General features: G+C 33.6%; 3 protein-coding genes across 7 annotated transcripts in view; all 3 read right to left on the reverse strand.

Moving 5' to 3' along the window:
* Window positions 1-3,723, reverse strand: part of LOC107862392 (serine/threonine/tyrosine-protein kinase HT1) — a 6,112-nt gene extending 2,389 nt beyond the window's left edge. Inside the window, exons 1-2 of the mRNA XM_016707964.2 lie at window positions 2,992-3,723; window positions 740-1,195 (exon numbers count right to left, since the gene is read on the reverse strand). Of these exons, the coding sequence (XP_016563450.1) occupies window positions 740-1,195; window positions 2,992-3,351 (816 nt within the window). The 5' untranslated portion in view covers window positions 3,352-3,723. The remainder of the gene's footprint in view (window positions 1-739; window positions 1,196-2,991) is intronic.
* Window positions 3,724-11,843: 8,120 nt separating this feature from the next.
* LOC107862393 (4-hydroxybenzoate polyprenyltransferase, mitochondrial) lies at window positions 11,844-19,112 on the reverse strand. Of its 5 annotated transcripts, none has more exons than XM_016707965.2 (10): window positions 18,603-19,111; window positions 18,381-18,516; window positions 17,256-17,377; window positions 16,207-16,276; window positions 15,900-16,049; window positions 14,783-14,918; window positions 14,561-14,657; window positions 14,180-14,258; window positions 14,001-14,039; window positions 11,844-12,189 (listed from the first exon to the last, which is right to left on the reverse strand). In XM_016707965.2, exons 1-8 carry the CDS (start codon window positions 18,995-18,997, stop codon window positions 14,192-14,194), a joined length of 1,173 nt encoding a protein of 390 aa, XP_016563451.1. In that variant the 5' UTR covers window positions 18,998-19,111; the 3' UTR covers window positions 11,844-12,189; window positions 14,001-14,039; window positions 14,180-14,191. The 5 variants fall into 5 exon arrangements, with proteins under 5 accessions (XP_016563451.1, XP_016563452.1, XP_016563453.1 ...); XM_016707966.2 differs by having other exon boundaries at window positions 11,844-12,557; XM_016707967.2 differs by having other exon boundaries at window positions 11,844-12,843.
* A 2,105-nt stretch (window positions 19,113-21,217) lies between these two features.
* Window positions 21,218-24,913, reverse strand: LOC107862395 (CASP-like protein 4A3). Its single transcript, XM_016707969.2, has 3 exons — window positions 24,202-24,913; window positions 22,512-22,647; window positions 21,218-21,795 (listed from the first exon to the last, which is right to left on the reverse strand). Exons 1-3 carry the CDS (start codon window positions 24,750-24,752, stop codon window positions 21,601-21,603), a joined length of 882 nt encoding a protein of 293 aa, XP_016563455.2. The 5' UTR covers window positions 24,753-24,913; the 3' UTR covers window positions 21,218-21,600.
* Between the last annotated feature and the right edge of the window lie 836 nt (window positions 24,914-25,749).

The raw sequence follows: 25,749 nt of genomic DNA on the forward strand, positions 1-25,749 counted from the left end.
GGGTTTGTTGTTGTTGTTGTTGTTGTCTTAGATATTTCACGCTGCAAAAGTTTTTACATGTATTTCAAGGGTTATTTCATAGAATAGACATAGATTTTCTCAATCTTTCAATATGCAATGATAAATGCAACTCAGCAATATCTCTTCCTTTTGTATCTTAGTTGTCTTTCTCAATTTATCTTCCAAGCCAGAGAAGAGAACATTGACTTACTGAAGTGAGTCTCATGGTAACCACAATATAAATCTAAACAAAACTTAAACAACTCGGTCGTAGCTGTGGTTTCCTCATCCCACTTATCATTAAAGAAAACCGAAACCACCAAAACAGGAAAACACATGTAAAGTAAAATGATACTCCCTCTAGTCCATATTAAGTGAATTGTTGTGGTACGGCACACCCCTTAAAGGACATAAATTAAAGGCTACTTTTCGCTATTATCCTTTAGATTATTCTCAAACTATTCACTTAGAAAATGTGAAGTAGTTAAGAACCTCACTAAAAGGAAGGTTAGATATGGAAAAAAGTTCCAAGAATTCTCTTGAACTTTGAAAAATACAGTTATTTTGAACTACGAAAAAAGTCCCAACAATTCACTTAATATGGACTAGTTCGGAATGAGAACGTCACATATAGAGATTCAGTGGACTTAGTAGAACAAATCAGATTCAGAGATGTATGAAATAGTAGGCACTTTTATCTTGACGAAAAGCACTATGCGAGCATTGACAGAGAATATACCTTCTGGCAGACTGCAAATGCCGCCTGCTCTGGTGTCATGTCATCAAATGGTGTTAGTGCAGTCAAAAGTTCCCATAGGACAATACCAAAACTATAGACATCAACTTTCTTAGTGTGGTTCTTTTCCTTGATCATTTCTGGTGCCATCCACCGGTACGTACCGGTGAACCCCTTTGCACTGCCACATTGAGATTCTAAACATGATATCCCGAAATCTGCAACTTTCACACACATATCCTCATCAAGGAGTAGATTTTCCGACTTCAGATCTCTGTGAAGTATCCCTTCAGCATGAAGATACTGCATCCCATGTGCAATGTCAAGGGCCAATTTCAGAACAAGATTGAGAGGGACCGAGTACGGCTCCTGCTGATGGAGGTACTTTCTCAGGGAGCCTCCAGGTACATATTCCGTGATAATGCAAAACACTGGTGGTTTCTTACATGCTGCAATAAACTGCATTTGGGAGGCAGAAGAAATGGAACAAGTCAAAACAAGTGGCAACCTCATGCATTACCATGAGAAATTTTCACAGATGATAACTATTTAGTGTTTACTAGCAATGATAAACCAAAATATGTTAACAAAATCCAAAATCAACAGTATGTTAAGAAATTCCGAGAGAAGTATTTCGAAGATGATAGCTCAACATGAAATTCCAGCAGGTGGCACTATCATATATGTTGACAAACCAAGATTTGGGAGCTGATCTGTAGATATCAAGTTTGATATAATGCAAAAGACAAATGTGTTGAGTTCTAGGTTGCTTTTGATTCGTCAGAAAACCATCAGTTCGCTGTGTGTCGGATCCTCCCAAAGTTATTTATTTTTGGAGGATCTGACAACATAAGTTCCAAATGACTGCAACTTGATCAGCCTATGGGTAGTCATGTACTTGGGGTTTTTATTAAATAAAAAAAGCGGCAACTGCTTGCATCTTTTATGCCAAATTGCAAACTATGGTATTGCAACTACTTTAGGAAACATGTATGAAGTAGTAAACATGGAATCGCTTGCCATCTAATAAAAGATATACCATAAGGAAATGCCTGTTCTTTTCTTTTCATATTTTCCTTTATGATTCTGCTAGAAATATATTTCCTAAACTAAGACGACATCCAATCGTCGCCTACATAAAATAAGACTCTATCTGTCTAATAGGACTATATCTATCTCATTTAGACATGTGGACCTGCCAAAGAACATAAAACGGCCATTTCTTGGCAAAGGAAATAACGCAATAAGGTCTTCCAGATGCCACCTTTAATTGAATTTCCATATTAGTTCCAGTTTCCATTCCCCATTCACCTCCAAGATTTTGCAATGGTTGATGGGTCAGGGCCAACTTCTTCAGCTCCAAACCCTTTCATGCCACGGATCGTCAAGGCGCAATAGGGTGAATAACTCCCTCGGACTACTACTCAAATGCAGCTATGCAATGAACGGTTTTATGACATCTTGAGATCTCATTAAAATCAGGAAGCGGAAGAAGGCCCTTGTCATCATCGCAACAACATATATTTATTACTTTGAGAATCACCATAATGGAACCAGACAGTAGTAGTGCCGTGATGCAGTCCATCGTGACACTATCCCATGGTCGCTCCGCCACTAGTAAGCTACTAACAGTACCGTGCAATATCTGGCCTAGTGCAAACCATGGCGAACGTGATCAAACTACCAACTGCATAAGAATAAGGAACATGAGACATTTCCTTCTTCTTTTCATCAGTTGATGGACTTGACTTTTTCTTTAGCCTCCCGGCTTCGAGAATCGAACTTCTGAAAGCCTGTAACCCACTCGACGTAAGAATCGATCTCAAGCTGGATGAGAAGGGAAATAAAGACTAGTGAGAATAGCCGCAATTCTACTAGGCTTACCCTCGGTCCCTTTGGCAATGTTATGAGTTTTCCGGAGGGAGACATAACATCTTAAATGAGTTCAAATTAATTAACTACAATCAGATTACGAACTTGCAGAACTTAAGAAGGAAAAGTCCCTCCACAAGGAATGCTAATACAATCTCTTCCATTTAACGAAAGGCTATCCGATTCTAAAAAGGCTATTTGCAAGAACGTACTACTTTTGGACCACATTTCCCTATACGTACATTCTGAAACACTTTTGGACCACATTTCCCTATCCTCCCTTTCTTTGTTCAATTTCTTTGTCCAAAAAATACAATTAATTTCACAAACTAAGTAAACATAGATCAACAAAAAACCAACAGAAAAAGGTAAACCTTACTTACAGTGATGATATTTGGATGCTTTAACCTCAGCAACAAAGCAACCTCAGAAGTAAACTGCTTCTCTAAAAAAGTAGCCAAATCTCCATCCTCTTCAGGTTGGCTTATAAGTTTAATAGCGACATCTCTATGCTTATAAACCCCCCTGTAAATCCTACTATGTCTTCCTGAAGCAAATTTATTCCCAATATACAACTGTGACATATCAGCACTCCATTCCTCCTCTCCTTCACCCTTTATGGCCGCACCTGATGATACTATATACTTGGACCATGACGCTGCTCGCTTGTACTCTCCTAACGAAAGCCTCCTCTCTAATTTCCCGTTATTCGCTATTTGCTTAAACCAGTTGAAATTCTTCATAGCACTATACCATCAAATTCTCCGCCTCAACAACAACAACAAAAAACTCTAGTATATAAAATCCTCAACTTCAGCTACATTCCAAAGAATAGCGTTACATTTTTAATATGTGTCAGAATTTTTGAGGTTGTACTTAACCAGCTGGTATGAACTTCAAAGTACAACACTAAGAAGCGTGCAAATGGGGTTAATTTTGTGTACTAGAAAAGCAGCTACTTAAGAGGGGGTGGAGAGAAGAAGAGAGTGGCGGAGCAGCGGAGGTGGCGGTGTATTTGTCTCTCTAAAATCTCTCTCTTCATAGAGAAAAAGCAGTGGGTAGTAGTAGTATATAGTAGAATACAAGAGTAGCAACATTCATAACGTGGGAAGATCCACTTCTGAGGAGACAGTACGCCTTCTCGTGACAGCGACTCTTAATATTCTTCTTACCCATTTTGCCCTTTCCTTTTCGCTTTATACCTTTTCTACCCTTTGATTGCAATTCTTCACTTGGTATATTTAAGGTTTAGTTTTTTTTTTCTTAAATTATGTGTCAAGTCAAATTCTTTTTAAGAGTACCTTTTATACCATTTGTCTTTATCTACTTCTTTTTATTTTCTCCTTTTTTTAAATCACAATATGAATTCACTAAATTTTTCCTTTGTTCTAAGTATTTCTTCGTTTCAAAATAGTCGATACTTTTTTTAAAAATATTTGTTTCAATTTTATTGTTCTTTTTATGAAATTATGAGGATTTTATTATATTTTTTCAATATTATTCTTATCATTAAATAACTAAATAAAGTATATATATATACTTAAATTTATATTTTCAAAACATGATTAATGAGGCTAATTTGATAAAATAAATCTCTAATAAATATTTTATAATTTTTTGTTATGCGTTTTGTCGTTTATTCCGTCATAATATTTCTTCCATTGCGTGATAGTATTATCTTTTTTGCGTGATGATATTAATCTTAGTAATATGTTTTTAAATAACGGAGATTTACTAAGAAAAAAAGATTAAAAAATGCTTTTAATTAAAATTAAAATATTTATACCTTTTATTCCCTTTTGACATGAATATTTCGATCATAACTAAATGGATTATATATATTTTAAATTATTAAAAAGTACTATTTCAATTTATATGATTCGCTTTATATCTCAAGTGAAACTAGCTTTGAATTTACGAAGAAAGTACTTTTAAGTAATAGGAGGAGCGGGGGTAAAATGGTAAAAAAAGGAGAGAAGAAAGGGTTAAGGATAGCACAGAAACCGGAGGAAGGGAAGGCGGATTTCGTTGTACGTACGTTATAAAAGCAAGTGGGACCCACACCCAGAACCTCTTACAGAGTGGGGTGGGGTGTGTGGGGTACAGTTATAAGGAGACACCAGTTGTGTCGGACAGTGCCGTATGCTTTTTCCGTATACGGTCCACTTTCGCTTCTTCACATCTCGCTACTCTCACTGTTTTTTAGAATCACATGATTCCTCAATTCCACCCCACCCTCCTCCTCAAATTTACTCGTTTGTTCATGAAATTATTTTTTAAAAAAAATAAAAAATTATTGCATTTTAGTAAAAATAAGATGTATTTGATCATAAAATTTCAAAATTATATTTGAAAAAGTTACTTGTTTTCACTGTTTTTATTTATATTTTTCTCACCAAATTTCAAAAATAACTTTAATTTATATTCATGGCCAAATATAAGTCCTACTTCAATTTTTAAAAATTATGATTTTCATGACAAAACGAGGCTTTAATATAATGACTTTAACATATCACTCTTATTAATGGTTAGAAAAACAATAAATGATATAGTGACTTTAACATATCACCCTTATTGATGGTTATTACTAGTAATATTTGTTAAGAAAAATAATAATTGATATAATGACTTTATCATATTATACTTTTAATTGATGTTTATTAATAGATATTAAAAAATGATTTTAAGAATAATTAATTAATAATAAAAATAAAATATAAAAAACTATCTTTTCTTAATTTATCAAAAATAATAAATAAAAATAAAATTAAAAAAATAATGACAAATAAATCTGAACGAAAAGAACAAAATCATTACGTCTAAGGACACTTGCAAACGGACCCTAAATATTGAATATTGAATCTATATATATATATATATGGTGTGAGAGATTTTAGTGAAAGGTGTTAAATAAGCTAAATTAGATTGAGTTTAAGTGAGTTCAAGTGATTTGACTCAATAGATAAATAGATCATTAACCCATCTAAAGATTATTTTGACTGAAATAAATTGAGCTGATAAAGATTAATACCCGTTCTAACATGATTAGATATTATATGTTTCCACGGATTAATTTCCTACATCTAATTCTAGTTAATATTACTAAATTGTTTGAAGTGTGTATTAAAATTTTTCGTAATTAATATCACGTTTGCTTACACTTTAATTGTTATGTATATAATTTATCATATTAAATACGATACAATATAAGGTAGTATTAAATATATTCTTAATGATCAGTGTGAGGTCATTCAAAAACAAACTATGAACTTAGCTCAAAATAGATAATTCATATCGTGTTAAGTCTTTGAGCTGTTTTAGCTCGACTTATAGTTATTTAAAAAAAATAAAAAATTAGTAGCCATGATAAAAAGATATCTATGTTTGATTTCGGCTAGAAAGAATATAGCATCACTAATAATTTCGTATATATGTCAGCTTGATGACAAGTAGTACTAGTTGAATATTCAAAATGAAACAAGTTTGGAAAAGAATTAGAAGGCAAGATTAGCTTATAATTAGATAATTACTTGAAATTACAGGAAAAAGAGCAGATACTTTTTGAACTATAACTTGCGGAATTATATTAAAATTTGAGCATAAGATGACATACTTAATTCATAGTAAAAAGTAAAACCCAAAAACATACTGCCACACGAAATAATCGACATTAGTATATAATTAACCATCTATAAATAATAATATAGCCAACACCACCGACAATGTCATTAGTTAAATTTTTACTTAGAACATTATTTCGCATTATCAAAACAAGAAAAAACAAAAAACGATTCATAATAGCCACTTAAATCTCCATAATGCACAAATGGATTCTTTCTGTGCTTTGAATAATTTGCTTGTGAAACTTATCTCCTATAGTAAAAAGGCACTAAGGAGATTAAAATTGATTTAATGCCTAAAACATTCTTGATTAAGATTATTGGCTTGTAGAAAGTTAAGGAGATTAAAGAATTTGTCAAGCACTTATTGATTGAGTTGTTATAATTTAATTGGTGATTAGTTTCACGATTTTGTTTCGTACACTAAACTAATTACTACACAGAACAACTTGCTGAATGTAGGCATAGACATTTTTTTTAACATTGATAATTGATAACATTGATCATTCTCTATTTTTACGCCTTCTACAATATTATGTTTTTCCTTAATTTTATCACACACGTTTAATTTTTCCGTTAACTTGAACTTTCTAAGAGTTTGCTTATATAAGTGATAGCTGTTGGGTTTTTGTCATGATTTTCTTACTATATTTAAGTTTTACTTTTTCTTAAAAGGAAAATAAAAGTTACCATAATTACTTTTACTTTTCCTGAAAGAAAAAATGTAATTTTTTTTCATATGTGACTAACCTCATAATTACTTTTACTTTTTCTGAAAAAAAAAAATATAATTATTTTTCATATTTGGCTAACCTCTTTCTTAGAGAAAAGGTTTTGGACATCTATAAATAGGATACTCCGTTCTCATACCATAACACAATATCATCTACAATGTAGTCTTTAAAGTGTCTGTGTTTAGGGGAGATTTCTCCCAATAAATTTTAGGATTTTTCAATTTTATTTTTAATATGTAGGCCGTTTGGTCAAACCATACCCAATATTATATTTTTAGTTTAATTTTTCATTTATCGTCTTATAGTTTGCAAACTAAAAGCTTACGCATGACACCCTCTCGATTTCGAACCCACCAACAAGTGGTATCAGAGCCTATGGTTCAATGATCCGATGGTTCAGATTGAGGACATTTTGAGAACAAAGTTGCAATAAATTTGATGATAATGAAGATATATGTCCAAAAGCTACATGTGAAGATAATTTTCAATTATATTTTCAACAATCCTGCTAACACATATTTGAAAATAAAACTCACTTTTAACCCTGCAAAAGGGCTCCAATATTTTTAACCCAAAAAGGGCTAATATATTTTTTAACCCCAAAAGCTCCATTTTTAAACATGCCAAACAACAGTGATATATGAAGAATATATATGAAGAACGAAGATCATGCATGAGAAGAAGGAGGATCAAGAATATTTTGAAGAAAATCAAGCCAAAAAGGGGAGATTTGTTAGGATTTTTGCCCTGATTTTCTTACTATATTTACGTTTTTACTTTTTTTTAGAAGAAAAATAAAAGTTACCATAATTACTTTTACTTTTCCTGAAAGAAAAAATATAATTTTTTTTCATATTTGGCTAACCTTTTTTTTTTGGAGGAAAGATTTTGGACATCTATAAATAGAAAACAACCTTCTCATAATATGACACAATAACATCCACGATGTAGTCTTTAAAGTGTCTTCGTTTAGGGAAATTTCTCCCAATAAGTTTTAGGATTTTTCAATTTTATTTTTAATATGTAGGCCGTTTGGTCAAACCATATCCAATAATATATTTTTATTTTAATTTTTCATGTGTCGCCTGATTTATCGTATTATAGTTTGCAAACTATGACGCTCTCTCGATTTCGAATCCAATAATAGTAACTAAAAACATTAGAAAAAACTTTTTTTTAATTAATACTAGAACAAATTGTACTTGCTTCAAGATTTTACTAGGTTATATTTGATGTTGTAAATATATTTTTCTTTCTTGGTTTAGATGCCACTTCCACATAAAGATAAAGAGGATCAATAATGATATATTTGATTTGATTGAAGACCATTTATAAATAACTCATGAATATAGCGATTTATATTTTTAAATTATTCAACAGTATTATTGTTTACATATTATATAGTTCAACATCATATAAAGTTTTTCATCAATGATCTGTTGTCCAGCGAAGCTAGACCAAGTGTCATATCTGATTTCCTAATTCATGTCCTCATGATTATATGTATAATCAATAACTAATTAACTAATTAATCCCATTTATTAGAGGAATCGTACGGCCAGATCCTCTTCATGGTACTGATTTCGTACCGTAGAGTTTAATTTAACTGTCGCTATTAAATAAATTTGGCATGGGGATAAGAGTCATTTGATACTTAACAAAGAAGGTGGGATTAATTAATTTAATTAATGGTTTAGTATAAAGCAAGTGCTGATTAATTAAGAACCCCAGTCCCACACACATAACAATTTGCAGAGAAAAAACAGTTGGGACAAGCCATGTGGGTTGGATGAATACGGTAAAGGTACGGCCTGGTGGTTTTGTCTGGTTATGCAACTGCCACAGGGCTTAATTAGAATATTTATTTGTCTTGTCTAATGAAGATTTGGCTAATCTTGATTAGTATTATATCTTGGGGATAAGTAATTAGTTACATAGGGAGTATAATGCATTAAATTTATGTGAAATAAGAGATCGATGAAATATTGGTGGTTGTGACTAGCTAGTATAGGGGTAGTCTTTTGAGATAGGGTGGGGGTTGGCGATGACGAGCGAGATTGGATTCATGATTTAAATTTTATAAATTTGAAGTTTATGAGTATATTTTTAGAATTGCAAATTCAAGTATAAATTTTTACTATTTTCATTAATTTTTTATTTATAAATTAGTGTTGTGCGTTAAAAAAATACGTGGGGGTGTTCACGTAGTTCCAAGTTTTTGAAGGTTGCAGCAACATGGCTTGATGATAGTATGGCCCTCCATCCTTTTCCTATTACTAGCCTAGCTTTCACGGTGATGAATTTATGACATAAAGTTGGTGATTTCAGTTGGTGCATGTGATTTTATATTACTAGTATATTATAGTAAAAATACGTGACTATAGCCATGTAATATATATTGATAGTTGAAGAAAATTAGAAAGACATGATAAGGTGTAGAAATGCGTGAGGTTTTCTCATGAAAATAACAAAACCTACTCCTAACAAGTCGTTAGATTGAAATAGTATACATCATACATATGTCCACCACCAACAGATGTAGTTCGATTCCTCTCAAACATCCTTGTCATTTCGCAGAATAAAATGATCTGTAATCGAGTTTCGTGCTATCATATCTTTCTTCACGGCAAGTATTGGAATTCATGAGTCTTGAATGTTGGTGGAGAAGAAAACTCGCTTGAAAAGAAAGATTCTATTTGAGTCAATGATTCAAGTGAAAAGAGCTAGTACTATCTAGCTTTATGATCATGCCTATTGCCAATAATAGCTTTGGAGAAACAAGCACTCAAGCTTGTTATTTTAGCTGAGAATTAAGATTAGCTAGGAAGCTAGCTATACGTAAAGAAAAAAGTAGTCTCAATTAATGATATGAAATCTTTGAAATAAATCGTATAAATTAAGTTTATTCAAATCCAACAAGTACTATCACACTGCTTGAGCTGATATAGCCAAACACTGGCGCACAAAATAGGACAGTATATCACATGCACCGAAACCGTTAGAAAATTAATAGCTTACTATATTATAGAATATGAAGGGAAAAATCATAACTTTTCCGCAGTTAATTAAAATCAACCTAACTACTCTTCGAATAGGTGAAGCAAAATCATGAGAGCCACTCAATTAAAAATACACGAACCATCTCACATTTATGCAAAGTTTAGGAAAGGATTATATTTATACCTAAACAGATGTAATGAAGAGAGTGTATATATCTTAATGCGCGTATTAATGACTGCTTTCACGACTCAAATTCTTAACATCTAAGTCATACAGAGATAATTTTACCGTTGTACCAAGGCTACCTTCATTCAATAACACTTGAGCCACTCAGCAATACTTACAAATTCCCAAAAAAGTAACGCTGTCCAAACAAGTTTTGCTTAACTGGAAGTTGGTTAAATACTGTTTTTTCTTCTTGCTCAGTTTTAATTTTTTTTTCTTTCTGTAGTTTTAAGTGTTCTACTATTAATTCATCCCTAATTTATGTTTCATAAAACTCAAATTTCACATCTTTGCTGTGCAAATGCAAACAGCAAATCCACTAAATATTCAAAGTTGTCCATAATTAGCCTCTAACGTGTATTATATTCTAAACCACGAAGCTACTCTTGCTTAACCAAGTTCTATGAATAAGGACATGTCATAATTAAGGGGAGATATTCTTAGAAAGTAATTAAGTTGAAATAATTGGTTCATTGAAGTCTCGCTAAGACATCCAAAAGGAATTATGCAGGCGATAATGACTTAACATAGGTTTAGGCTTAACAACTTGGTATAATACCAATAACATTTGGCAAATTAATTAGTAAGCTAAAAAAGATGATTAATTATATAAATACCTACTAATTAGTTGTTAGGTAGTAGAATAATTAATGTTGTTGTCACTTATGTAGCTCAAATAAATGTGAATGATGAACATGGCTGACGATGGACATCACACGTGTGTTTGTTATATTTATGTTCTTACAAATATCGGTTCCTTAATTATGTTGTATTCCTTTAATGGTTTTTCTTAATTAAACATCATTTCAAAAATCTTTGAATTAAATTAGATTAAGTACTGCATCCTTTTAATATTTATTACCGGGATTTTATATTGCACAATACCTTTTAGACAAATTAACAGCACGACATATGTTAGCCATATCGAGAAAAAAAAATGATTTAAGAAACTTGTCCAAGCGCTTCATACAGTTGTGATATGATTTTTGAAATCTACGAGTTGTTACATATTAATATAAATTTATTTACTAGTATATCAATTTAAAGTTAGCGATAAAAACTTATAATCTTCAAATTATAGATTTGCCTCTTTTTAGAAGAATGAAATCGACATTTAATATGAGTGACACTAACACTGTTAAAAGTTTGTTTCATTTCAAACAAGTAGGAGGATATCACTGGTAGCCTGCAAAGTTTGTGTGTTTAATTGCATTGGCCACGTAGGTGCAATGAATTATTTCAACACTCCCACGAATTATTTGTCTACTTGTTTATTTGACCGAAATTTAAGAAATAAAGAAATTTTTTAAAAAAATATTGATCGTAGTACATTAAAAGATGCATGTAGAATGTAACAAAATGTTGTTTCGCGGTTTTAAACATTTGAAAAATTAGGAGTCTGTACAATGTAGATGTCAACAAGTACAAGACGATAGAATACAATGAATGAATCTAATAATTGAATGAATCCTTAAGACTTGGTTAGTCCTCCTTGCTTACAAGAATGAAGTACCATTCCCCTTTAATTTTACCTCAATACTTTTGAGTTTTAATCATCAGATCTAGGTAAAAATATGAGTTCCAGTTACGTGTTAAAAGCTAACTCCACTAGCTTACCAAACTTTTGCCAATCACACAGATGGAAGACCCTTATTATATGTTACATTGTTACTAACAAATATATAAATAAATATTAGCACCGAAACTACAAATCACATCCCATTCAATGTCATTTTGCATCTAATAGAGGATTGACTAATGTTATTAAGACTTCAAAAACTGACTACCAAATCTTAATTGAAATGTCCTTTTTGTGTAATTGATTAGTGAATAAAAGTACTTGTACTTTCTTTTGAATATTTCTACGTATGAAGTGTTAGTTTGATATACTTTCTAAGACGATACTTTAATTGATGATAAGTAAGAAATTGGACTGGAAAAGGGCGACAACATCTGACGAACATTTCTGCCGAAAAAGAACCCTAGCAATGGTAACGGGAACCTACAACAACAATGGACAACAAATGTAAGTTGATATCTCACTGCATACAGAGATTGCTTGAGAGAACTGTCTGGTTAATTCTTCCATAGAAAACTATAATCTACTACCTTTAACATACACCTATTGTTGATGGCACGGGCAAATACCCAGTAAGACTATTAATGTGAAAAGAAAAAAGGAGAGTTGTATATCTGCCATTCCCTAGGGAAAACTTTTTCCCATATCTCCAAACTAATGATTTTGAAATATCTGAAAAAAGGACCGGACACAAATTCTGCATTTGTTTCTCATACATGTAAGGAACAAATTGTTTTGAGCACCCAGCTTGAAAATTGTTGCAAGCACCAAGATTGAGCTCCCTTGGTACACTAGTTAAAGAATACTTGAATTAGAGTTGTGCACTTGGTTTTTTTGGGGTGGGGGGTTGGGGGGTACAGGTCTTCACAGCGATCATAAGAAGTATAGAGGTGTTAAAACAACACAAGTACATGATGGCATCAGTCAGGAGGAAATGCAATTTACTAAGATGCTCTCATCTTTTGTAACTCATGGTTTCACATCCCTCCAGATTTATGTACAAGAAGACAATCTTTACAACCAAGAAACTTCATTTAATCGGGGGGAGGGAAGAAAAACCTCGTGTCCCCAGAATTCCTAGCAAAACGATACAGCATTATGAATGCAAATAAGAATATTGTTTTTTTAGGGGCATGAGGGTCGGGGCTTAAGTACATTTCATTGTAGACAGAGACATGATATCCATCCATAACAAAGACTACTATGAATCCAGCTAGTTTGACATGCATTACCTAAAGATTACTGCATCTATGCATCCCAAAAAGAAAAAAGAGCAAAATTACAATGCATGTTGTTTCACAGATTGGAACAAAGAGCAAAGGATATAAGGTCCACACCGTGTAAGTTATGATATCATATCAACACAGCTGAATCCCAAACTAGTAGGGTGAGATACATGGATCTTCAATATACATTCTGTTTTGTTCTTTCCTACTCTCTTTATTTTTAGGATGTCTGAGCAAACTACATGGATATTCACTATTCCACTGGGAACCAACTACCTCTTGCCCAATACATGTATGGGGTAAACTATCCCCACCAAAGCTTGGGGAGATTGGGAGAAATCACCTAGCTTTTTGTCTCCCTTGGGATTTGAACCCTCTAAAGTATTCACTGAACTCATTTGTTCCAATCTCAAAAATTTGTCTCTCAAGACAAAATTAAGGGCTCTCCGACACTGAGGTCGTATGCATATTCTACTCATCAACAAATCATTTGAACCAACTAAAAAGACACCTAAACATGGACCTAATAAGTGTAGCAACATGGCAAAGTCTTAGTCCCAATTAGTTGATATCACTTAAATGTATCTTTTACCTTTAGTTGTGTCACGTTCTTTGTTATAGATTACATGAGATTGTAGTTTGGGACAATTTCCCCCCATATTAGTTTAGGTTTACCTCATCCACTTTTAACAGTTCCAATCATTATAGTGTCACAATTACAAACCAAAGGCGCTTGTTGTCTATGCATACATGATCAAACCAACCTCATGCAACCTTCTTTTATTTCATCCTTTGTATGTAATACTAATAGAGGTCTGCATAGTACATGTCTAACATGACCAAACTATCTTCATGCAACCTTCTTTTATTTCCTCCTCTTTGTGCTACTAGTAATACAAATCAGATGTGATCATGTTCATTTAGTCTATTATTACAAAATAATACCAAAACAAAAGGCAAAATGCCCCAATATATAACCAAAAAAAAAAAAAAAGGAATATAACTTACCATCTCCCGCCAGTTGAATTGGCAAGACTTGTTCTTCCTCTGCAGTAGAATTGTAACCAAATGACTTAGCATTTTAACTCGTAAGTACTTCTTTGGGAAAGAACTACAAACACTAAGCAATCAATCGCATTGAGATCCAACAACGAAAAAAAAGGTTAGAGAAGAAACAAGCACCCTACCGGATATTATTGTCACAATAGTCTTCCAAATAGAACCCCACCAAAGATAAACACACCAAACCATTTGTTGGAAACAAATCTACATACAAAGCACAATAGAATCAAATAGTAAGGGTTTAAAAGACTAAACATTATCAGTCATATGAATCAACTCATAGGTGCATTTGAACTGGTTTGGGTGCTATAACAGTGTCATGCTAAGTGTGAATTGCTTGAGATACTTGCTAAAACTCACTCTGCCACTGATGACTAAATGACTAATAGTCAGTATGCCAGGTGTTTCACGTTCATGGTAGAGGACAAGTAGCAGTAAGCCAGTTAAGTGTAAATTCATTCAATAAATGAACGTCATCATGTCTCTAATTACTTATTGATACATACTTTCTGTTGCAATCTGCACGAGATGATAGGTCAACAGTCCAAATTTGCCAAGCCAATTGGCCAGAAGCAGCTGTCAAAAAGGCGTAGTATGGCCATCCTGCTCCAGACAAAGAAGAGATAAACAAAATTAAACCAAAAGGAACTATGGTAAATAAGTAACAAGAGAAATGATTGCCCCAAGTCCATTGTAGATAAAATAAATTAGACAAGGAAAACAGATACCAATATCAGCATTAACTCCGGAAAGAGCAAGACTGCTGATGCATGCTAATCCAAACCCACTGATCCATTCTTTTGTGGAATCTCCAAATCTCAAGGCTGTAGATTTGACACCCACTTTGAGATCATCTTCTTTATCCTGGATGAACAGTTACTAACATATTGACAAGATCTGCTTTCACAGAAATTACAACTATTTCATACTAGTTTAATAGGGAACAGAAATCCAGACTGGTACATCAGATATATAAGTAAACATTCAGAGACATGTTGACATGCTATAACGGCTGCAATCATCGCGGTACATGGCTAATTATGATACTGAGAACCTGAGTCTAAAGGCCTAATCAACATGGGTCTTTTTCTTATTTGAACATTTTTGTGAAGTCTATATTTTATGGCAACATCAGGTGTTGATGTTACTATTACCTAATAATGCTTGGGATTTTCCAACAAATATAAAGCATAGCCTGAAACCACTAGGATTTTTCCTAAATAACACCATTTTAAGGTACTTAAAGAAAATACAAACAAGGAAACAACCAATCCCTCTGCTCCAATATATCATACACTTTCTCCATTTGCAACATATACAAGCAATCTACATTAGTAACATTTATTTATTTTTGATAGAAGTAATAATTTTATTGATTCTTTATTGATTTGGGACACATTCACATACACAAGCAATCTACCCAAAATTAGAGAACTTTCACAAGAAAGTGATTTTGTACAAGACACCCAATTTCCAACAGTAACATTATTCTATACAAATCGACAATTTTCAAGAATTCAAATTCATTTAACTATTCATAATTCAAACTTCGTAGAGATATTTCTCTAAGAAAAATGTATTTTGAACCATTGCTTTAAACTTCCTTGCACTATTATTAATATAATATACACGTCAAGTAATATATTCAAGTTCGGTGAAATGCTGTGCATATCACCAGAAAGCATGTCTTGAAGGTGCAGGTTCCTATAATACTACTAGAGTAGAACTTCTTTAATATATTGTTAGCCCAATATGTCATATTTATGTTAGTATTTGTTCTGCTAGTAAGTCTCAAACTCAATATAGTATAAGAGATGGCAGCTATTTCGAATGATTAAGATGTACCTGATGTGCATAAATTGTGTCATATACAAGAGTCCAAAACACACCAGAGGCATATAGCGGAAGCACAACCGAAGGATCAATACTTCCTTTGATAGCAGCCCAACCTAACAAAGCTCCCCAGTTGAAAGTTAGACCAAGAAAGGCTTGAGGCTGCACCAACAGATATACATATCACCCATCCCAACCAAACAGTTGGCAAGAGATGTAGCTGAGAAAGGTTGTATCCTTTGGAGTTGAGGGCAAGGAGAGCGAGAGAGAGTACAATCACTGATTTGAGAGATGCAGCATGAAGATTCGGATACATTACCCAAAATGTAAATCTCTTCATGAGGGGGTATGAGAAGACCAGCAACAGGGACGAAGCTCCCAAAATGCGACTGCAGGGAAAGAGAGGAATCACTAATAATGTAAAACTGACACATGAAAAGAAACTTTTCCTTCATTAAAATGCAAGAAAAGGATCATAGACACTCCCGAATATCTAGATATTGGTAGATTTAAAATAAACCATTCATGAAAATTTAAGCATAGTACGAGACAAAGTGACAAATCATATGTAATTCAAATAGGGATTCCAATAAATGTGCAGTCTTTAGCCCCATATGTAATCCAAATGGGAACTCCAACAAAACACTGCTCTAGTCCCATATGTAATCCAAATGAGGATTCCAACAAAACGCTGTTTTAGCCCCATATGTCTGCAACTTGTGAAAATTACTACACGTCTGATACCTAGATTTTACCAGAACAAAACTGTGATATCGCTCTCATTATGGATTTAAGTAAAAGTCCAAGTTTGAAGTAAGAGAATTTAACAAGGAGCAGAATTATTCAGGTTGGGAAGGGGAATTTGGGAAAGTGCCATAAATGACAAAGTGGAAAAAGAAGAGAAATGTCCACAATCTATGTGTTCATTGGAGATATTTTCAATAGATAAACTGATCCTTGTTCTAAAGGGGAAATGGGTTACCGCATTAACATTATCAGAGACAACAAATATATACGACTAGTACTCTTTAAATTTCAATAAGCTTTTTTTGACTTGCCTAGCAAAATGACTAATGTGATTAAGAAACATCTGTCCAGCGAGATGACATTCACCAGATCCATACAGTATCATAATATCAAATACAATTTTCTGACTTCATGCTTATTAAGGAAACTATGCTAACCTCTCCATAAACCAGAAGATGAAAGGAAATCATATAAATTTCTTCAGTTAGAACAGATAGCCATTCCCTAGATCAGCTAATCAAATAGAATGAACTGATCAATCAATAGATTAAGCAAAAGCTTTCTCTGTAAGGGGAAAATCTGAGAAAAAACAAATTATGTCTAGAAGGAAAGAAAACAAACCTATAATTGTTTAACTGCAAAAGAATCCCAAGGCCTAGTAGCAATTGGAACCCAAGAAAAGTGAGCCCCTGAAAGGGTGTCAAGACACCACTAGCGACTGGCCTCGACCTTGTTCTTTCTACCTGCACTGCACGAAAGCTCTCAAATTCACCAAAATTAGAATAAAAGACAAACTTGTTATGCAAAATCTAAAATGTAAACCAGCTTTCGGAAAGTCGGGAGGAAAGGACTACATTGGGGATGAGAATAGTCAGGAATTAAATTAAACCAATATAAGATATCAGTGTCAGCAGTCTAGAACTATTTAACTAGTATAAATTTAGAAAAGATTATTGATGATAACAACAGCTAGAAAACAAAACAGACATAAGGTATTAACTTTAAGTTTCAATTTTCAAGGGCATCAAAAATAAAATCACATTGCTCCCCAATTGTGCAGTAAAGATCCTAAAAGAAACAATGAAACTAATAAAAGCGGCTCCTCTTCCAATGGAACACCATAATACACAGGGAAGCACACCACTTTGCTCTCCAATTAGTTCTGTCTCTCTCTCGTCCATGAATGAGACAGTGCAGAAGGAATTAGCATGAGGCATCAACTTCATTCAGTAACCAAAATCCTCATTCTGACTCTGAGTCCAGCTTTTAACTAATTAATCAAATATCTATAGAAAACCACTTGCCTGTACAAACATTCTAGATATCCATACAGCACAATCACTCTCTATTACTTTTTCTTATTCTTTTATCCAAGACGGTTGAGTAAAGAGCAAACTTTTCTGACTATGTGTTGAGAGACGAGTCATAATGAGTTGGTGATTTTCCTTTTTAATGGAACTAACAAATACTTAAAGCAATCACTTGGGGTTTACCACACAAAACTAGCCAACACGAAAATGGAAGAAGATAAAGAAATCACTTCATCTTTGGGGATATATAAGTATGTAACTCGACTTAAGGAAATTTAGAAAATCCTACTCCCTCTGTTCCAATTCATGTGATGTAGTTTGACCGGACGACTTAAAAGGAAACGTTTCATTCTTTTTGGGACCGACTAAAAAGGAAAGTGCGTCATATAAATTGGTACAGACACAGTACTAGAACTGAAAGGGAAAGCCGAATCACCTTAGTATCAATATCTCGATCAAGAAGATCGTTAATTGTACATCCAGCACCTCGCAAAAGCAAAGCCCCACAACCAAATAACGTCATCATCTTCACATCAGGTAAGCTCCCAGGCGGAGCAGCCAAAGCAATCGACCTACATATATAGTAATAATGATAACAAACACAATGATTGAAAAAAAATCAGTAGTACATGAAATAGAAGGGAAATTAGGTAGTTACCACATGCAAGGCCAAGCGAGTAACCAAGTTCCAATAGGTTTATCAAGTCGGGCCAGATGTGCATAGGGCCTAACTATTCGGGGCAAATAAGTATCAATCCATGATGGCGACGGCGAGGCCGAAGGCGTTTGTTGCTCGTTCTTCTTATTTTCTTCTGAATTAGCTAAAGTTGAAAAGTGAAGAAGTTGCCGGAACCCAGAAAGTTCAATTTTTGAAGGATGTGAAGTGTAAAATGTGAGGGATTTTCCAGAAGAAGAAAATTGAAAGAGGTTTATTGAGGGAGAATAAGGAACGGTGTGGCTAGGGTTTGTTAGGTCGCCGGAGGGGTAAAGAGCAGCGATACAGCGCCGACGGTACACGTGGCGAGTTTGAGAAAGCCGGCGATACAGTGCCATTTTTTGAGGAATTGAGATGGCACAAGGGAGGGAATTTCAACCAACTCAGACTAAATAGACGGCGTCCGGTAATTATTTGGAAGGGGCGAAATTCATATTACTTCGTATAAAAATAGAGTTTTAAAAATAATAGTCCCTTAGTCTCATTTTATTCATCCCAATTACCATCTCATTTTATTCATCTCAATTACATATTAATTAAAAAAATAATTAATAATTAACTACTTTATCATAATACCTTATAATGTTTATATTTTAATTTAGAGAAAAAATAATTAATATTAAGAATATAAAAAAAATATTTTGTTATTAATAAAAAATCACAAGTAAAATAAGAAATTAAATTAAAAAATTTAGAACAAGTAAAATGGGACGGAAGTATATTTTTGTGAAATAGAAAGTACGACTAGTAATTAAAAGATTTGAATCACCGGTCGTTAGATAAATAGAAGCTCCATATAGACTAGTGTCGATTTTGTGAAACACGAAGAGAATTTTTAGTTACTTAAGATTGTTTTCAATGATCAATTTTATTTCTTAATTTTTCATGCAGACCTTAATTTGTAAGATTAATTTGGTATATAAAAATCATTACACTAGCAATGTATAAAATGCAATCAATAATCCCGATTAATAATTATTATGATTTTATAATTGAATCAGTTCAATATTAATTTTTATATCAATACTATAGTAAGATCGTATTTAAAATTATGTGGTAAAAATCAACCTATGAATTGAATGACACAACGTATTACGAATTCATTCATTCACTCAAAAATAAAAATATTCTTAGCTTGATATCATTAATTTCGATGGATGAATAAAGAGATTTCCTTACATTGAAACAAGAAGGATGAAATATACAAATTATTTTTCACTCGTTTACCGGAACCAATGGCAAAGGAGGGAATACTTTCCAGCTAAGTCACATCAATTGATCAGAATAATATTGTGAAAATGTCGCATATTTCGGATTCACGTGTATATTTTATAAATCGTATCCTTTGGAAATGATAAAAAAGGAAACATTATTCAATTGGAACCTGAGAATGCGAACATCAATCTATAGATTGTACTAATTCATTGAACTAATCTTGGATTCGATGAAAAAAAAATTGCTAAATTATTCTTCATTATTTCATATGTGATAATAGGTCAAACTACAACCAAGAAGAAAGGTTTGTATCTGTTGGTTCATAATAATGAAAGTGTGTTGAATGAAAAATGAAGAAATCAAGTGGAGAAGAAAAAATTGAGTTAACACCAAAAATGAAAAGTGTACTCAATTTTGACAAGTTTACTCTTTCTCCCACATTGGTGGAAGAAGAGAACTTTTTGGTGTTTATATTGTGAAATACTTACTTCACATGGTAAGTGAGGCAAGCAAATAGAGATGCCTCGCGCCATTGTTGTTGTTGCTTGCTCGGCTTTGAATTTGAATCTCTCAATGAGATCTTTCTTTTTGGACAAATTTTATTTGACGAAAATAATCCAGATTGAATAGATTTTTGAAATAATGTTTCCTGAACTGATACATTGGTTCGAACAGATGCAACTCTTCAACGAAGTGATGCACTGTTCACGAAATAGTGTACTGTTTCAGAAAATTACTGCATTGGTTTAAGTGAATAGACATGCATTTTCAGAAAGAGTCACACACCTCTAATATGAACCAATGCCACCTTTTCAAAGGGCATCTAGTGGCTATATAAATCTGGTTTCATCCACAGGTTTATGTGATAGAAAATATAAAAATTTTCAGATTACAAAACATTCTTCTTGTCTAAAAAATACTCTTAAGTGTGATCATTCAAACCGTGAGTGTGTTCAAAGAATCCGCCTATTTAAGGTACCGCTATAGTCGGATTGAAAGCTATTTTATCCTGGGAGGAAGATTCCATAACCTCGGGTATAGTGAGGGGAATTATTCCTTAAGAAAAATCCGTGAATTCGGACGACTTGGCCTTAATCATTTCCGTTTCATCTTTATTTTGTGAAAAAAATAAATATACCTCTTGAAAAGGTCATTTTAATCTTGTGTTGAGGGTATTTGATACTTCATTGTGTTCTTGTTCAAACTTGGACTCGAGTTGAAGTTGTTATTACAATATATAGATTCTGCATACCCGAATATATTGTGGAAATAACAGTATCTACGTAGTGGGGTGTCTTAAAACTGTATATTCTAGGAACATTACCTAATCGAGACACAACAACTCAACAAGCAAATATCTATCTGTTTGTTCCTTTCACAACTTTGAACACTGAATACAAAGATGTGATCCGCTTCTCATTTTCTATTACTGACGTTAACTATGGATCTAATTTTAGTAAACCCAGAAGAACATTGAGAATATGACCTTCTAGCTAATCGATATTGCGATCCGGTTCATTTCTTGGGTTCTCTCGCATTTTATACATACTCCAAGAGAGCACGGCGAACTACATTTGCACATCTTATTTATCTGTAGTAGGGACGAGAAGTTATGTAGTTGAATCTATTTGCTATTTTTGTACAGATTCTCAAGCTAGAAATATGAGTTTGAGCAGGGAATCTCAAATATACTGTACGAATAAGTGGATACAAACTAATTGCTGGGTCATGAGGTATTTCGGTTGAAGAAGTTGTAACCAGAAATGAGAGCGCTAAAGGCAAAGGCTACAAAAGCCAGGAAGGACACTCCAATAGATGCAGATGCCATCTCCGTGAACTCATCTTTTCCCCAATTTGATATCCAGTCATATGCCCTCGTTGCAGCTGAAGAAGATGCTGACATAATCAGATAAGCCAATATCTGCGTACATACATGCAAAAGCAAAAAAATTAAGAGCAAATCATACATAAAAACCACAGGAACAGACCGAAGCAGAGTTGTGAACATGGTTAAACAGTTTTCAGAACTACCATTATGAACTGAGTAAACAGTAAACAATTCTTAAGGCTAAGTGCATATTTTACTTTTGTAGGAGGGTTAGCATATGTATCTCCATTTTCCTTCATACATGTTACCTAGCCAGTTTTTCCAGTAAATCTAAAATTGTTCAAAAACAATACTCATTCGTCTCTCAAAAAACAAAACATGCTAAAACATGCTGCAACCCAACATATCCTTACAAGGTTTCTCCTAGTTGGAACAGGAGAGTGCACAAGGTCTTGGTCTTAAGTGTTGAATGAGGTAGCTTTAAGCCTAAATGAGGCACTGAAAATTTTGTCAGAAGTAAGAGCTGAATGTTATCTGCTAGTTCCTAATATCAGAAGTTTTTCTTCAGCACAAACCACAGACAAGAACTTTGGCGGACAATCTATATGTACTAAGATGTTCCTAAAACCTGGAATATTTGAAAGGATCAAGGAATGTCATACTTCTCTAAACAACCAGTTTAACCTTCAAGTGTGGCAGCATAGTAACAGCCAGTATAAAAAAAGTAACATCCGACCCAAGTATTAAAACCAATATAAAACTAGAAATATGTGTTAACCAAGTCGACAATTTCAAAAAACTTTACTTGCCTGATCCATAAAGAAATCAAAATGATATCGCGTGTAGTGAGAGAGAAAGTGTTTCCGACTTGCCAAATTGTAAATTAGATCAAACGTTTGAAATCCAGAATAGGCAAATCCAATGGCATTAACAGCAACGCAATACCTGTGACATAATATGAAAGGTCTAACCATCACCAAAAGCCACGGGAAGTAGTTCTAGGAAGACGTTAAACAACAAACAGGCAATGCCAACTGAAGAGTGAAAGAAAGAACAGCAAACCCCGTGCATCATCCACAAGTTTTATAGTATAACTTCTTTCGGCAGACAGAAAAACAAGCAAATTGTCTACCGTTAAAATCATCAGCCCCACTAGGTTTAGCATTTAATGATGAATAAGTTGCTCTCAGCTAGTTCTTATCATTGGAAAAATCATGTAGTATTATGTTACAGGACAAGACAAAATGTAATGAATGGGCCTGAACAAATATTGACAAAACAGCTCAATACAAAATTAAGAGGTTATGTTTGGGATCCGGGTTGACAAAAAGCAACTTGTGAGAGCAAAATAGGCTATGAAAATTATGTTGAAGCCTTTGCTTTATGTTGTTTCTCGTCTCCCTTCTAAGTTCTAGTATCTCATCCCCTTCTTATTACATTCTTACTTTGTCGTTTTCTCCTTAGTTTGTGTTGCTATTACTTTGTTGTTTGCATCCTAATTTGTAATTTGTGTTCAGTGATTATAAGAATCCGAATTGTTACACAAAACATGTCCAAATAACTAATGCAGAGTACAGTGGTTCCATGGATACTCGCATGATAGAAATCGCTCTAATTTATATTGGATATTCGTATTGGTGAAGCAAAATTCAAGCGCAGTGGCTCTCTTTTGAAAAAATGCAAAAAAATATACTCCCTCCGTTTATAAAAGAATGACCTACTTTATTTTTTAATCCGTTTCAAAAAGAATGACCCTTCCTTTTTTTGCAATACTTTAATTTCAACTTTCCACATGGCATGTTTAGGACCACAAGATTAAAGGACATTTTGGTATATTTGACACAACTTTAATTTAAGGCCACAAGATTCAAAAGTAATCTTTATTTTCTTAAACTTTATGTCAAGTTAAAGTAAATCATTCTTTTTTAAACGGAGGAAGTAGTAATAAATCAGCCGGCCAAGGATTTAATTTGATAAAAGTAAACCTGAACTCACTACACTTTCTTCTGTTTCAGAACTAATGAAATGCATTGTAATACAATGCTATTGCCTCTTGCTTCATCCACTAATAAATTGGAGAACGATAAAAACGACGATAAAAACGACATATGCATCCTGTAATGGCCCTGACCCTCTCCCTATCAACTTGCACTTTTGGTACAAAAAAAAAGCAGCTGAAGTCTGAAGTCCATGAATTGAAGTTAAGTTATAACTACTTTTTTTCTTATTAAAAAAAAAGTACTCCTGCGTACTAAAGCTTCCAGTATGCGCGAAATTCGGAACCGGACTACAAGATTCTATTGTACACAGTCTTACCCTGCAAGGTTTGTTTCCACTTCCTGAACCCGTTACCCCAAGGCTCCCCCCCTTCTATAGCTGCAGCTACTAAATAGCCATTGGGATGAAATTCTAGTCCACAAGATTCATTGAGTGATCAATATTGAAATCAGTAAAATAATTAGAACTACAGAAAGTAGAATTGATGGAAAATTGAAAAACCTGTACTCCTTGTATCGATCAAAAGAGTCACCACTCCAACCTTCAGTTTTATCAGAAGCCATAACCGAAAACGAAATCAAGCACAAAACAAACTCACAAACTCTAAACCCTAACGCCACCTTCAATCCGCTCTTCGTACTCCCCGCCCCCTCTCCTCCCTCCCTTCCTACCTCTCCTCCACCTTCCACGTCACCGCCACCACCAGAAACCGGCCCCACTTTCGTACGATCCTTATTCCGAGGCGAAGAATTCCGATCCCTGTTTCCGACTTCCGACGTCGGAGGTAAGCTTAAATTCTCCCATGAAGGCTTACGCGGCGATCGGAGAGGGGAGTAGTACTTTTCTGCTGAAACGAGGGCTCTTGAGGAAAGGGATTTGTTAGGGTCATCGGAGCGTAAGGGTGAGTCGGAACGGAGAGGGGAGTGGAAGGAGTCAGTGTCGGAGATTACTGATATGTTGCTGTTGTTCTGTTTGTGTAAATTCCGGTGGTTATTGTTGTGATTGGAGTTGGAGTTGGAGTTGGAGTTGAAAGTTGAATTTGATTTCTCCATTTTTCTTTTTTTGAGTTTCCTTTCCCCGGGAAAAGTTTGGGGGTTTATTGAGAGGAGAAAAAAAGGTGGGAAGATAATGGAAGTGCTTTTAGCGCGGTTACTTTTGAAAAAGTTTATTTCTTTCCATTGTTCTGCCCACTCCAACTCTCTTGTTTGCTATTGACTAACACTTGTAAATGAAACAACAAATAATTTTTTATTATATTACTTTTTTAATATAATGAATCTGCTGATTTATAAATAGTATTCCCTTCATCTTATTTACGTGCCACCCTTTTTTTTTTTTTTTTTTTTTTGTGTCAAAATGAATATTACTTTATTATAATTAAAGACATTTTAGCTTTTAATTTTTTTTTACGTCCTTTTCTTTTTAAATATGAAATTGAGTCAAAGAATGCCACATAAAATTCAACGAAAAGAGTATTTACTAGTAAAGGTAAATAGGATACAACCAGATGTTATATGTTAAAAATTTGCTGAGGTGGCTAGCAATGATCAACGTGTAAAACTAGCCATGGTCTGTATGAATATATCTGACAAGTGATCAATATACAGTCGTAAATTACATATAACAATAATAACATATCTAATATAATTTCACATGATCATATATTCGACAAGCTAAGACAGATAGTACCTGAAATTAGTAGTAAGGTCCTTAAAACGACATAAAATTCATGATCAGCTATTTCATTTTGCTTTTAGCAAGTGTTGCGAATGCTTTGGTTAAATCACAATGCCGTTTGATTGCAACTCATATTAACTCTAACCAAATAGTCTGTCTATCCAATCATTTAACTAAAAATGAATAGTTTAATCTAATCGACTATTTGGTCATATATACTTGGTTGAAGTATAACCATGGAATTTTAGTTTTATTATTTGATCATGATTTGGAAAATTACGACAATATAGTTCTATTTGATTGCTAGCAGTGATATGTATCTTGGAACAACAAATTAAGCAGCTAATCATATTTTTCTAAGGAGCACGTGTG

The sequence above is a fragment of the Capsicum annuum genome, chromosome 3, assembly GCF_002878395.1.
Source record: "Capsicum annuum cultivar UCD-10X-F1 chromosome 3, UCD10Xv1.1, whole genome shotgun sequence".
Lineage (NCBI taxonomy): Eukaryota > Viridiplantae > Streptophyta > Magnoliopsida > Solanales > Solanaceae > Capsicum > Capsicum annuum.

Excerpts from the sequence above, each read along its gene's own strand:
- LOC107862393 (XM_016707965.2), bottom strand. The coding sequence starts at position 18,997 with ATGGCACTGTATCGCCGGCTTTCTCAAACTCGCCACGTGTACCGTCGG. Across the intron at positions 16,050-16,206 it reads TGAAGAGATTTACATTTTGG|CCTCAAGCCTTTCTTGGTCT; the intron begins GTAATGTATCCG and ends CTGTTGGTGCAG. Across the intron at positions 14,259-14,560 it reads CGTGCAGATTGCAACAGAAA|ATTTGTTTCCAACAAATGGT; the intron begins GTATGTATCAAT and ends CTTTGTATGTAG.
- LOC107862395 (XM_016707969.2), bottom strand. The coding sequence starts at position 24,752 with ATGGAGAAATCAAATTCAACTTTCAACTCCAACTCCAACTCCAACTCC. Across the intron at positions 22,648-24,201 it reads GATCGATACAAGGAGTACAG|GTATTGCGTTGCTGTTAATG; the intron begins GTTTTTCAATTT and ends ATTATGTCACAG. Across the intron at positions 21,796-22,511 it reads TTGATTTCTTTATGGATCAG|ATATTGGCTTATCTGATTAT; the intron begins GCAAGTAAAGTT and ends GTATGTACGCAG.